This window comes from Fukomys damarensis, unplaced genomic scaffold, assembly GCF_012274545.1.
Source record: "Fukomys damarensis isolate Sample0158 unplaced genomic scaffold, DMR_v1.0_HiC HiC_scaffold_35, whole genome shotgun sequence".
Lineage (NCBI taxonomy): Eukaryota > Metazoa > Chordata > Mammalia > Rodentia > Bathyergidae > Fukomys > Fukomys damarensis.
Genome location: NW_022900947.1, coordinates 53,961,969 through 53,977,672, shown reverse-complemented (window position 1 = coordinate 53,977,672; position 15,704 = coordinate 53,961,969). Strand labels below are relative to the sequence as shown.

The 15,704-nt window shown below is 35.0% G+C and overlaps 1 protein-coding gene across 1 annotated transcript in view; it reads right to left on the bottom strand.

The window, feature by feature from the left end:
• LOC104847991 (UDP-glucuronosyltransferase 2A1-like) overlaps positions 1–13,979 on the bottom strand; it is a 36,378-nt gene extending 22,399 nt beyond the window's left edge. Inside the window, 2 exon segments of the mRNA XM_010603657.1 lie at positions 9,898–10,545; positions 13,913–13,979. Coding sequence (XP_010601959.1) covers positions 9,898–10,545; positions 13,913–13,979 — 715 coding nt within the window.
• Positions 13,980–15,704: the final 1,725 nt, after the last annotated feature.

The following is a 15,704-nucleotide window of genomic DNA, read 5'->3' as shown; positions in this document are numbered from 1 at the left end:
TTCTCTGCAAACATACTATGAGCTGCTTCTTGAAATTAATTTAATTCACATGAGTTAAAGGTGATACATTAATGAGTACCACAAGTGGTCAGTTGGCAAGCTGTGCCTGATCCCATTGGGCTGCTGAATGTATCAATTGGGACAAAGAGTGGTGATTGATTTAAAGAGTTGTTTTCTCTGATATTATGAAAACGAGGATGTCTATGAGTCATTAGAAACTCAAAAGCTAAAACGCAACTATATTAGGAAGATTTAAGTAATACCCAGAAATTAAAGAAGGACAACCCAACAATAAAAATAAAAATGAGAAAACACTTAAGCAAGACACAAAAACAAATATCCAGTTCACCAATAGCAAATAGTAGGACAAATGAGGATGAAAAGTCTGATAGTGAACCAACAGGACTCCCTGGACCCATAGCACAGGAGGTAACAAAATTGATCAATCAGGCTCTAGAAAAATTCAAATCAGAAATAATTTCCCAGCTAGCCAGAGAGATGATGAGCAAAATAGAAGTCATGATTCGAGACTCTAGAGCAGAAACTGAGAAAAAAATAGATGAGCTCAAGACTGTGATAGAAGCCATGAAGACTCAGCATAAGAAAGACATGGAAACAATGAATGCCCAACAGAGGAAAGAAATGGAATCCATAAAACAGATTCAAACAGATATCCAGGAGATTAAAAACTCTATTGAAAGTGTACGAAACAGAATAAAAGATTGCGAAGATAGAATTTCAGATATAGAAGATAGGATAGCAGTCAGTGACCGTGAAAAAAGAGGTCTATTAAAAACAGTAAGGGATCATGAGAAATCAATCCAACAACTCCTAGACGATACAAAGAAAAATAACATAAGACTGATAGGAATTCATGAAAAAACAGGAGAAAACACAAATGATATAAAAAAGCTCTTCACAGAATTAATGACAGAAAACTTCCCAAACAGAAGGGAAGAATTAGACATACAGATAAGTGAGGCATATAGAACCCCAACTAGCCACGATCAAAAAAAATCTACACCTAAACATATAATAATCAAGATTCCAGAAATCCAACAGAAAAACAAAATACTACAAGCAGTAAGACAAAAGAAACAAATCACATGCAAAGGGAAGCCCATTAGAATCACAGCAGACTTTTCAACACAAACCTTTAGGGCAAGGACAGCCTGGAGCGACGTATTCCTAGTCCTAAAAGAAAAGAATCTCCAACCTAGACTTTTGTATCCTGCAAAACTCTCTTTCAAAATAGATGGGGAAATAAAATACTTCCACGACAAAGAGCACCTGAGAAATTTCATGAACACCAAACCAGCACTGCAAGGAATTCTAAACAATATCCTAGAAAAGGACAACGAAATTCACAATAACATGAGGCCCAACAGACCAAATCAAATAGGCAAGGCAAGAAACTAAAAGGAGATGGGAGAAAAAGTAAAAAGAGTCAACAAATGGACAAAAACATGACAAGAATAAGTCAAAATATATCAGTTGTAACCATCAATGTTAATGGCCTCAATTCACCAATCAAGAGAAACAGATTGGCAGAATGGATTAAGAAGCAAAATCCAACAATATGTTGTATACAAGAAACACACCTAGTGCAAAAGGAAGTCCATAGACTGAAAGTGAAAGGATGGAAAACAATTCTCCATGCGTCAGGAGTCCAGAAAAAAGCAGGGGTAGCAATCTTATTCTCAGATAAAGTAAATTTCAAACCAAAACTCATTAAGAGAGACAAAGAAGGACACTACATCCTTGTAAAGGGAACAATTCAAGAGGAAGAGCTGACAATCATAAACATATATGCACCAAATATAAATGCCCCCAACTATATAAAACAAATATTAAGTAACATGAAAAACCAAATAAGCACTAATACAATTGTAGTGGGGGATTTAAATACCCCACTATCACAAATTGACAGATCTACTAGGCAGAAAATCAACAATGAAATAATAGAACTGAACCAAGCTTTGGAACACATGGACTTAATAGATGTTTATAGAGTATTCCACCCCCAAAAACCAGAATATACATTCTTTTCGGCTGCACATGGATCATTCTCCAAAATAGACCACATACTGGCTCACAAAACAGGTCTAAATAAATGCAAAAAAATTGAAGTCATCCCCTGTTTATTATCAGATCATAGTGCAATCAAACTAGACATCAATAGCACAAGAAACTATAGAAACTTCACAAGCACATGGAAACTGAACAACACTCTCCTAAACAATCAATGGATTACAGAGGAAATTAAAGAAGAAATTAGACAGTTTTTACAAATAAATGAGAATGCCAATACAACATACAGGAATCTTTGGGACACAATGAAAGCAGTTCTACGTGGAAAATTCATAACATTGAATGCCCACACTAGGAAAACAGAGCGGGCTCAAATAAACAACTTAACGATGAAACTTAGACTCCTAGAAAAACAAGAGCAAGAAAAACCCAAAGCTCGAACAAGAGAGGAAATTATAAAGATCCGAGCAGAAATCAATGCAATTGAAATTAAGAAAACGATACAAAAAATAAATGAAACAAAGAGCTGGTTTTTTGAAAGAATAAATAAAATTGACAAACCCTTAGCTAATCTTATCAAAAAAAGGAAAGAAAAGGCTCAGATCCATGCAATTAGGAATGAAAAAGGCGAAGTCACAACAGATCCGAAAGAAATCCAGAGGATCATGAACACCTACTTTGAGAACCTGTACTCTAATAAAATGGAAAACACAGAAGAAATGGACAGATTTCTAGATACTTATGAATTACCAAAGTTGAACGAAGAAGATAAAAACATTTTAAACACCCCAATCACAATCAGTGAAATTGAAAATGTAATTAAAAACTTACCAACAAAGAAAAGCCCAGGCCCTGATGGATTCACTGCTGAATTTTACAAGACATTTAGAGAAGAACTACTACCATTACTCTTCAAACTTTTCAATGAAATTGAAAGAGAAGCTATACTTCCAAATTCATTCCTGGAAGCAAGTATCACTCTGATTCCCAAACCAGAGAAAGATACAACCAAAAAGGAGAACTACAGACCAATCTCCTTAATGAATATAGATGCAAAAATCCTTAATAAGATACTAGCAAACAGAATACAGAGGATTATTAAGAAGATCATCCATCATGACCAAGTCGGATTTATTCCAGAGATGCAAGGGTGGTTCAACATACGAAAGTCAGTGAATGTAATACATTATATTAACAAAGTCAAGGACAAAAACCATATGATCCTCTCAATAGATGCAGAAAAAGCATTTGATAAAATTCAACACCCATTCATGATAAAAACCCTGCAAAAAATTGGAATAGATGGTCTATACCTCAATTTAATAAAGGCTATTTATGAAAAACCATCAGCCAACATCATATTGAATGGCCAAAAACTGAAAACCTTCATGTTAAAATCAGGAACAAGACAAGGATGCCCACTATCGCCACTTCTCTTCAATATAGTTCTGGAAACATTAGCCACAGCAATTAGACAAGAGAAAGAAATTAAAGCAATAAAGATAGGAAAGGAAGAAGTTAAACTATCATTATTTGCTGATGATATGATACTCTACATTGAAGATCCAAAAAACTCCACCAAAAAACTTCTAGACTTAATTGACAGATTCAGTAAAGTATCTGGATACAAGGTGAATACCCAAAAATCAATAGCCTTTCTATACACAAATAACAGACAGACAGAAAGAGAAATAAGGGAAAAAATTCCTTTTACAATAGCATCCAAAAAAATGAAGTATCTAGGAATCAATCTAACAAAAGAAACAAAAGATCTCTACACTGAAAACTACAGCACTCTGAAAAAAGAAATCGAAGAGGATATAAAAAAATGGAAAGATATCCCCTGCTCCTGGGTAGGAAGAATCAACATAGTGAAAATGGCCATACTACCGAAACTGCTATATACATTCAATGCAATGCCAATTGAAATTCCAACACTATATTTCACAGAACTAGAAAAAAGAATCCAAAAATTCATTTGGAACCACAAGAGACCTAGAATAGCAAAAGCCATTATAGGCAACAGTCACATGGCACCAGGTGTAACAATTCCCAATTTGAAACTATACTACAAAGCCACTGTGATAAAATCAGCATGGTACTGGCAAAGAAATAGGCCTGAGGATCAATGGAACAGACTGGAAGACACAAAAACAAATGCAGATGTACTCAGCTACCTCATCTTCGACAAAGGAGCTCACCATCCTCAGTGGAGGAAAGATAGCCTCTTTAATAAATGGTGTTGGAAAAACTGGATATCAACCTGTCACAGATTAAAATTAGACCCTTATCTTTCGCCATGCACTAAATTAAAATCCAAATGGATTAAAGATCTAAATATTAAAACAGAAACATTAAACTTGCTGGAAAGTAAGTTAGGCAGAACTCTGGAAGACATTGGTATAGGAAAAGACTTTATGAACAAATCCTCAGTAGCACGGGAACTAGCAGAAAGAATCAACAACTGGGATCTCATCTTACTAAAAAGCTTCTGTACTTCAAAAGAAACCATTAGCAGAACTAAGAGACAATCTACAATGTGGGAAAAAATTTTTACCAGCTGTACCTCAGACAAAGGACTATTATCAAGGATATATAAAGAACTCAAAACAATCAGTCCCCCCAAATATAAAGACCCGATCCAAAAATGGGCATCCGAAATGAACAGACATTTCTCATACAAAGAAGTGAAAGCAGCAAGAAAATATATGAAAAAATGTTCCACATCACTGGTCATTCGAGAGATGCAGATGAAAACAACACTGAGATTCCACCTCACCCCACAAAGAATGGCTGCTATCAAGAAATCACACAATAACAAATGTTGGCGGGGTTGTGGGGAGAAAGGAACCCTCCTCCATTGTTGGTGGGAGTGCAGACTAGTGCAACCACTATGGAAATCAATATGGAGATACCTCAAAGAGCTTGGACTGGAGGTTCCATTTGACCCAGCCATCCCTCTGTTGGGTATCTTTCCAAGAGAACTAAAAGAATCATATCACAGAGAAGTATGTGCACCCATGTTTATAGCGGCACAGTTTGTAATAGCTAAATCTTGGAAACAACCTATTTGCCCATCCGTTGGAAACTGGATAAAGAAGATGTGGTTTTTCTATAAAATGGAATATTACTCAGCCATAAAGAGCGAGAGAATAGATTCATTCATAGGAAAATGGATACATATTGAAGATATACTCCTAAGTGAAATAAATGTCTCCCACATGTGTAAATACCAAATAGTTTCCCTGGTGTGAATATTCTGCAACAATGCATAAGATTCTAATAAGATTACTGACATTTAGAAATGGGAGGAAAGGAGCTAAAGGTGTAGGGAAGGCGTGATGCTGCGGAAGAATTAAGATTACTGACATTTAGAAATGGGAGGAAAGGAGCTAAAGGTGTAGGGAAGGTGTGATGCATTGCGGAAGAAGAAAAAGGGAAAAGAAAAAAATCTGCGAGAATGAAAAGACGAAAATGAAGTGTTTGTTGATGGGGAGGGGAGGAGGGGGTGAAGGGAGGTCAGAGGTAAGGGGAAAAAATGAAAATCAAGACTTGCCATGTAAAGGTACATGATCCCAACAATGAGTGTAACTGTACTGTATCCCTAAATGTACCAATAAACTCAATAAAATTAAAAAAAAAAAACAGGAGCTGGACAAACTTCTCAGGCATGGTGATAACCACTATTGAAGACATCCTATTATGGATCTTTTGGGATGAAAAGAAACCTTTGGTGTAGATTTAGGTGGATTTTTTTCAAATACAATCATATCTAAAGTTATGGCTATACTTATTTATACTCAACTGATTCTATAGTTTAAATAGAAAATGATGCAATTTAATTCTTATATGCATAACACAATTACTTCACAATAAAAGTGAACTCTAATCTCATTTTAAAGAAAAAAGGAGAGTTCATAAGCATACTGTCTCTACACTCTGATAGTAACTATGATATATAAAAGGTTCTTTCAATATAAGATATCCCAAAAGTAGGTTGAGAATAATTCTTCACTACAAAAGCTACTTTATTAAAAAGTTAGTCATTCTCATTGTAAGTGATTTTTGTATACTTTATCATAGTCAATCCTTTTCTTAATCCCATGTGACCAAAATTATGCACTGCATTTCCTGGAAATCAAAACCAAAGTTGATCTGGGTTCCCAAAGTGCATGACAAAACAGCACAGTAGAGAATATAATCATAATTCTTCATGATACTTGATTCATTGCTAGGCCAACATTACTATTACTTCCTCATAGCTCTTATTTAGGAGTAAAAAGGAAAATAACAACTTTCCCTTAGAGAAAGTTTGTCTGAACATCTCATGATGCTTTAAATCAACTGACACATTCCTATACATTTCATAGGATATGTCTTTCTGCTCTAAGCGGAGCGATTATTGTCTCAATCTCTTGTTACTAGAGACTTTTCACTTTGTTCCATTTGACAACTTCATATACAAATGAAAACCTAGGGTCTGTAGGAAAACACAGGACTTTTTACTTACATCTGTGTAGTAAATTAAAGTAGGTAGATCCTGAAGGTCAATGTGTGCAAACTGAACTCTCCATTAAGTGATACGTGACCCTAGAGAGCAGCTTCAGCTTCCTCAGCTTTACTTTCCACAAATGTTGAGGAGACAAAAGCAGGAGTTTGCTATATTACTTTCTAAATTGGCAGCAATATTTGCAAACTGATTAGTTCAGAAGAATGGTATAATAATATTAGCAGTTTAATAAATTTTCTTAAAAATTAGCAGTTTAGTAACTTTTTTGCTGAATCAGTGGCCTAGTTATTGGTTATACATCCATTACAGCTCATACTGAATAACAGTATAAGCAAGTATTTAATGATGCTATTTAAAAATATTTTGCTCTTGCCATTAAAAGAAATAAAATTATTTTAATAAGATGATATAAAACAGAAATTAGTATTGAAAATTAAGTGGTAGGCTTCCTTTGTATACTATTTTACTCTTAAATTTCAAGTTGTTTCAACGGCAAAAAATACAAAGAAGTCAGAGAAATGGTAAAGGAAGACAGAAAATGAATGCTATCATAATTAATATGTTTTTGTTTTCTGCAAAGTCAATGTAAATTTGGAGACATTGGCTGTACTTCTGGATTTCATTTGATTTAGAAATAAATAGCCAGAAAACAGTGCAAATATGTTAATATTAATGGCCATTTCAATTGGCCTAGTTAAGTTAATTTTAAATAATTTTTACAAGATATATATTGCTGTCATGACCTTCCAATAAAGTGTAGAGAAAGTACAATATTACATAAGGGAGAAAAAAGTAATTTTATGTAATGATTAAATTTTCCAATCATTGACATTTAAGCAAGCAAAATATAAATTAAAAATTGCTCATTAATAATGACCATGATAGCCTTAAAAGATTAAAATGCATATCCCAGAACAACAAATGCATTGTAGAAATCTTTAAATTACATGGGATTAAATAAATCGAAGATTATAATAAGTCAGCTTGTTAATCTTTGGTGGTCCATGGAGGTCAATAAAATCTCATTTTATTGAAGTAAAGAATAATAGTGCAGTCAGTTAATAGCAGATATATATGTTTTCTTTCCTTTGAAGTAATACTTGGGTATTATAGGATTTAATCTTATTTTTGTTAATATGAGTATCTTTTATCTTATTGTCTCATTTCCTATTTTCTCAAAATATTTAAAATTGCAAATTCAAAAGTTAAAAAAAATGAAGATAAATGATATTTAGGTACTAACGTACAGAGATACATTTCCATTCTTAGCAAAAGTAATAACTCATGTAAAATATGTCTGATGGGGAGATTTTGCTCAGAAAGTTAAACACAGGCAAGAAACAGGATAATCATTTAGAAGCTAAAAGCATTAAAAGGAAAAGAAATATCCAAGAAAGTTTAACAAAAACTATTGGATAATTGATAAATATTCATCTGAAATTTAAATTAGAGAGAATAAAATATCTAGAGTAAAAGGTTACAGAAGCTTTGGTATGAGATTTTATTTTATTTTATTTATGTTTTTGGTAACGAGGATTGAACTTGGGACCATGGGTATGAGAAAGATTTTAGTTTGAATAATACTTCAAAATGCTGGCTATGGGCCAGGGATTTAGCTCAGCGGTTAGGTGGCCTGCCTTGCAAGCTCAAAGACCCAGGTTCAATCCCCGGTACCACCCCCCAAAAAATCCTGGCTATATGATTTTTATTTTAACATGCTTGATATTCTGAAGCCTCAATATTCTCTCCTGTTATAATGAGACTTTCTTGTAATAGAAGAAATTCATTGCGAGGAGGAGAGGAAAATATATATAAATCACTTATCACAGGGTGTAGTGAATTGGAACAATTCAATACATTAACATTAGGGTATCTACGAGTTTGAGCCAAGCACTCATAACTTGGAACAAAACAAAGAATTTGGATATCATAGTATTTAATTCCTAACAATTGAAGGATTCAGGATCTTCCTGTTTTGTTACTATGTGATCTCATGATGTATTATTCTTCTCCGTGGTCAGCTCTTTTCCAGGTACATGCTCTTACATCATACCCCTTGAACATCGCGCTAACCTAGTATCAGTTCCATGCACTGTCTCTGCACCCATCCAGATATAGTATAAAAAAGGTAAATCTTGGCATCATATGTCACTTTGAACATTTCCCAGTTATTTATTAGGAACAAAAACCAATGACCTTAAGCTTATAGAGACTGAAAACATTAATTGAACTAGTTCACTCAGTCTTGAAATCTTGCCATCCTTTGCAATGTTTTCTCATTTCTTTACACTTCACATTTTTCAGCTTCAGAAATCATAAGTCATCAGTAATACCACTAACACCTTGTCATATTTCAAGCCTCCAATTTTGGGCATGATTTCCCTCTCACGCTTGCTCAGCAGGAAAATTAATTTCATTATGTAACAATTTCCTCACGCATTTCTTCATCTCCAAAGGTGTTCCAACTGCAAGCCTTTCCTTGTCAGGCCATGCATATTTCCTCTACATACTGTTCGGTTTTGTACACATTTTAATTGGATAATTACACTGTAAAAGCTTCTTTGTGTTTCTGACTTCTCTGCTTGACTGTGAAACCTCGGATTTCTTATCAGTCTTGGTGGTAATCTCACTATCTAACAGAATGTGTAGTAGAAAAATCTATTATGAAATAGTAAACAATAAAATTTAGAAGTATCAGAAATAGCAAAAGCCTATTTGATATTTAAACAAACATTTAGATTCATTTGAGTGATCAACATAGATGTTTTGATATTAATAATCATTGATTATAATTTTCTATCATATAAACACTATACTATATTGAAGATAAAAATTAATATAGGCCATTTTGAGCAATGGTTGTGTTTTGTCATAAATTCACACCTTAGAAAAAAGATAATAAAGCTTTGAGTACTTTGTATTTTTATTATTAGACTTTATTGATCAAAGATTATATATATGTATATACATTCTTAGACATGAACACAAATCATTAATATAATAGCTTTGTCTAAAGTTCAGTTTCCTCTAGATGTCTTCAATCAGCATGACAATTTTCAGACAATTTCTATCTTCCACAGAATATGTAAATAAGGTTTAATCCCATTTTTAAACTGAGATAGTTGTCATCATATTTTATCCAAAAAATTACTTAGTTGGTTTCTGTCAGGCCATAACATTAGAATATAGCTCACTGTATTATTTCACTATGTTTTTTAATCATTTAGTTATCAAATTGTAATAATAGAGAACACAGCGATATAAGAAATTTCAAAATAGACAGATGGAAGTGGAGGACTCATGATTTAAAGATCTATTATTCATATTCAAATAATAAAACAGAAATGACTACATACCCAGCGCTTTACTATAGTAGGAATCCCATGGTTTCCAAAGAGTTTCAAATATGCAGTCCTGTAGGTGGTAGGAGATGAAATTTCTTATTCTGTCAGCAAATGTCATCTAATCAGTGAGCTCTGATAAAATAGCAGGAACATAGGAAAGAGGGTATGGTACTTTCCCACAGTGCTTTTCCACATTTGAGGCTGGAGAAAACCTCAAGGAATAGATGAATGGAATTCCCAGCTTTAAAGCTACTATATCACCGCACGGGAATACTGGATCTGACAGTAGGACTTCAAACTTGCCTTTCTTCAGGTTTTCCATCAACTTTTCATTTTTCAGAGCACCATCACAGATCTCTCTAGACACCATGTGGAAGTCCTTTATGACTTTAGTCATCTCCTGATAGAATCTCCAAATGGTCAAAGGAGATGGCCTGTTTTCCAGCCATGTCAAAATGATCACTTTTTCTATTTTTTCTTTTTCAAAAGACACTTTATATACTTCAAACGTCAGAGATGGGTGAGATGATGGTGTGATGAAAAGTGCACCAGAGGCAACCAGAACAGTCACATTATGCTCTTTTTTAATGAGCTCATCTATGATGATCTTAACATTGAGCCAGTGGCTGCCTTCCATTGGCCAAATCAGGATGTTCCCACTGAGAGTAGTTCCTCAGAGGCTTATCTGAAGAGACAACAGCAGAATGCTGCTTAACAACATACTGATCCATGTCTTGATGCAGAGGATTTGAGGAGATTGGCAACAAATGAGTGACTCTGTCTTGTAAGCAAAAAGACAAAAGAAAATGACAAAAATTAATCTCAGTATTGATCCAAACATTTGATACCCTAATAGGCCTCCTCTCTACTAAATGAAGTTAGGAGTGCTAGATCCATAGCTGATGGCAATTACAGATTTAAGATTAATATCTTTAACTCCTTTGCGTTGTGGTAGCTTGTATTGTGATTCCTATTCTCTAATGTTTCTTTTGAGCCTTTTCTTTTCTTTTTTGATAGGTTGCTTAAGAGTTTTTCATTTTTTTTATTCTTTTGAAGAACCAACACTTTACTTTGTTGATTTTTTTGTATATTTCTCCTAGTCTCCTTTGCATTAATTTCTGCTGTGATTTTTGTAATTTCCTCCCTTTATGATGTTTGGGTTTGTCTTGCTCTTCTTTTTCTACAATTTTGAAGTTCAGAATTAGGTTGCTCATTTCAACTCACTCTGTTTTCCTGAGTATTTACTGCTATGAATTTTTCTTACAGGACAGCTTTCATTGTGTCTCATCAATTCTGATATGTTATATTGGCATTGGCATTTAATTAGAGAAACTATTCTCTGTGCTGCATTGGTTGTTGAGGAACTTGTTGTTTGATTTCCATGTGTTCATGAAGTTCTTGTGGTTTCTTTTGCTATTGATGTCTAATTTCATTGCACTATAATCTGATAATATACAGGGGGATAATTTTAATTTTTCTACATTTACTTGAACATGTTCTGTGAATAAGTATTTGGAGAACAAACCACGTGCAGCTGAAGAAATGTCTATCCAGATTTTGTGGTTTGGAACACTGTGTAAGCAACTGTTAAGTCCATCTGTTCAAGAGTTTGATTGAGTTCTGGCATTTTGTTGTTTATATTTTTGTCTATTTGATACAGCTAATTGTGACAGTGGGGTACCAAAGTACCCTTATTTGAGTTGTCATATCCATTAATATTTGTTTCATATACTTAGGTGTGCCAATATTTGGTGCAAATATATTTATGATTGTCATGTCCTTTTCTTACATCATTTGCTTTACAAGGATGTAATGGATTTCTTGGTGTCTTTTAATCTGTGAAAATAGAATAGCTACTTCTGCTTTTTTATGTTCCATTTGCATGGAGCATTCTGTTCCACCCTATAACTTTCTGTTTGTGAGTTTCTTTTTGAATTAAGCATGTTTCATGTATGCAGCATATTGTTGGATCTTACTTGTTGACTCTTTCTTCCAGTCTATTTCTTTTGATTGGTGAATTCAGACCATTAACTTTGATGGCTATAACTAATATATATCGACTTCTTTTTGTCATGACCTTTTCAAAAAACAGTTGGATTCTCCCCTTTTGCATTTAATATCTTGTCTTTCCCGATGGATACATTCCACTTGACTTATGGGGTTGTGGCCCCCATTGTCTTTTCCTAAGTTATTGTTCCAAGTTTTTTGGAGTGCTGTTTTTTTTTTTTTATTTCTTCAGAAGTTCTTTGTCTTGAAAGTATTTTATTTCTCCATTGATTTTGAAAGCTAATTTTGCAGGGTACATCATTCTGGGTTGGAGATTGTTTTCTTGTAGGGCTTGAAGTACATCTCTCCAAGCTCTTCTTTCTTTCAGGGTTTGTATTGAGAAGTGTGCTGTGATTCTTATGGGCTTTTCTTTGTATATAAATTGTTTCTATTATCTGCCTGTTTGTAGTATTTTGTTCTTCTGTTGTGTTTCTGGAATATTGAGTATTATATGCCCAGGTGTAGGTTATTGATCATGGCTAGTTGGAGTCCTATATGCCCCAGTCATCTGTATGTGAAATTCTTTCTCCTGATTGGGAAGTTATCTGCCACTGCTTCAGTGAACAGTTTTAATCTTATGTTATTTGCATTATCTCCTGTTTCTTCATAGACTCCCATCAGTCTTATGCTATTCTTCTTTGTATCATCTAGCAATTACTATATTAATTTCTCTTGATCCATACCTATTTTTAAGAAACCTTTCTTTTACTGGTCACTACCTGCAATGTTGTCTTCTATATCAGAATATATCTTCCTCACATTGGCACTTTCTGCTGTATAAATTTTCAATTTAGTAATCTCCTGGATATCTATTTTAATTTGTTTTATGGATTCCACTTGTTGCCTTGCTGAGATTTCATTATGTTCCTCAGCTCTTCTATTTTTTTTCTTATTTCTGTCTGCTCTAGGTTTATTCATCATGTCTTTCACCTTGGACACCATCTCTTTGTTAACTGTGAAATTATTTTTAATTTTTTTCCAGATCTTCTTTTGTTGTCAGTTCAGGGAGTCCAGCCAGTACAGTTTCAGATTGTGCCATCACTTTGCCCCTTGGAGTTGCCTTCAGTTTTCTGGAGATCTGCTTTTGAGACTTGTTTAGCTGTCTTCTCACTTTTATTATTGCATTTTGCTGCATGCTTCTGCAGCTGATGCCCACACGAGCATCTGGACAGGGGAATTTTGAGACTTCTAACACACCATATTCTGAAAGTCTTTAACAATAGCTGTGAGACTGAAATTTTTACATGTACATGTATCATTTCATCTATAAAAGATAAATTCTTTATTGCCCATGTGTATTAGCTCAATTCAAAGGCACACAACAATAGGGATTTCATGAAACCAGTAGAAAATTTGACTTACCTAAAATTTCATTGTAAAACTGAACCAATTCTTTTCATTCAATGTCTAAAAGCAAAAGTAAAACTATAGCATGCATAACATATATTTTAACCTCTCCACGAAGGTCTTTTAACCACTTAATCCTGACATAACAATAGAACATTGGAAGGAGGAAATAGAAGCCCTCCATGGTACTTTCCGTATGTGTAGCCAGGAGAGAAGCAGAGTGTACATGAAGGGTATGTTCCTGAGCTCATCCACCAGCTCACCACAGGGGAAGATGGCATCTGCAAAGACATGGAACTTTGATTCTTACAATTTTGTCAGAAATTTCTTGTTCAAACCTGAACCTTTACAAGTGCTTTCATAATCATCAAAAAATTCCTAGAGCATGTTTTGCACTAATGGCCACATATTCTAGTAGTTTTTCTTTGACGTATGATTCATCCAGCTATCAATTAATTACGTGAAAAATATCTTCATTTCTGCTGAACTGGCACTTGCAGGAAAACCTTCAAATTTTATACCAGAGTAACAGAAGATGAAGGCATCAGAACTGTCACCTCATCTCCTCTCTGTAACAGTTCAACCAGTATTACCTTTGTATTCATCCAGTGGCTAAATACCAGCACATTTCCAAAGTTCTCATTTCTAAAGTAACAGCACAGCTATAACAGCAGCAGAAGAGTCTTCATTTTCCTAGACATCCTGCTGGAGGTGAGTGCCTCCCTTCACAGTGTGCTTCCTGCTTTCATTACTTATGACATTTATTTATATCCATGGAAAGGAAAACACACATTTAAACTCTATATTTGTCTGGCTAACATCCTAGTTACTTTTCTTGTTGCTGAAACAAAAGACCCAGGACCCAAAGTTTATTTTGTGCACTGTTTGCAGTGGTTTCAGTCCATAATTGATTGGCTCCGTGGCAGGGCGTCTTCCCAGAGGGCAAACTAGTGCATTGGCCTGTGCAGCAATATTAAGCAAGCAACGGATATTATCAGCATCTTTACCCCTTTATCTTATCTAGGTTATTAGGGGCACATATTGCTCACAACCTCAATCCTAGTGCCCTTTATCTTTGCACTGCATTATGAATCAATTCCAGTATCACATACTATAGATCCAGCCACTCCTGAGAAAGCCCCATCTGGAGTCTCATTAAGCTTTAGAGGACATCTGGACACATGGTATAACAATCAATAAATACACTAAATGACAACTCAGAGCAAAAGACTGAGATAACAAGGGTAAAAAATTAAAGTTCATGGCTCTCATGTCCTGAGAAACACTTTTATCATTTTTTTTTATTATTACAGATTTTTCCCCTGTGAAGTGTATGTAGATAACCCATTAGTGTGAATCCGGGTGTAATATAATTCAAGAAAATCCATATGAGGAGGACTGGAAATTTAGAGGTGATTTGTGTCACCAGAGGATTTCAAATACTTAATATAAATTTAGAGATAAATCATAAACAGAAAAGAATTCCTTGGATACTGGATTCAATGAATTGATTTAATAATTTGGTTTTTGTAAATATATTTGTGAAAGACACCTGGTATATTTACAGTCATGCTGTATATATATATATATATATATTTCAAGTATTTTATTTCTAAAATAAGAAATTCTGTATCCTGAGGATCAGAGCAAGATGGCTGACCAGGAGTGTCCACTCGGCTCTACATAAACAATGACCAAAAGACGAAGAACAGCAGTCATTTTCTGGACAGCATGGAGTGTAATGACAGAGTGTGGTGCTGACGGGACAGACTTTAAAGAACACTGAGATGGTACTGGTCACATAATACTGAAAACTAGGTACACACCATCTACCCCTTCCCATCTCTGAGGATAACTCAGTGGGAAATGAGTAAGGAAGAGGTGTGAGTCAATCCCCATTTTGGCTGTGAGTATCAGATGCTACATTGCTGGAGAAGTCTGCATGTCTCCAAGGTCCTAAGCCCAATTTGGGGTGCTGAAAGTTTAGTGTGCTACTTCACTGCTTTGAAGAATGAACTGAGGACACACCCTGCTCTCCTTGTCCTCAGAAACTGATGAACAGCACCAACTTGAGGCTCCACACAGCAGCAGTCATATGAAACATCTGGGCATGTGGTCAAGCTTGGCCTAGGATGTGAGGCTGTTGACCTGCCCACATGGCCATGCAAAGTTCCTCAGCAGCCTTCCCTAACTAGCTGAGCTGGGAGAGGTATCCAGGAAACATGCGGATATCTCAGATCACTGGAATCAGTTCAGAATCAGCGCAGAGTCAGCCAGACATTTGTACCCATAACTAATAGGTTTCAGATGCAGGCAGACAGCCTCAGCCGATTACCCTGAGCACTGCAAAATAGAGAGGCAGGCCATCTTGAGTTCCTCTGATCCCAGAGTGCCTGTGAAGCCAAGAAATGTCCCCATCCACCTAT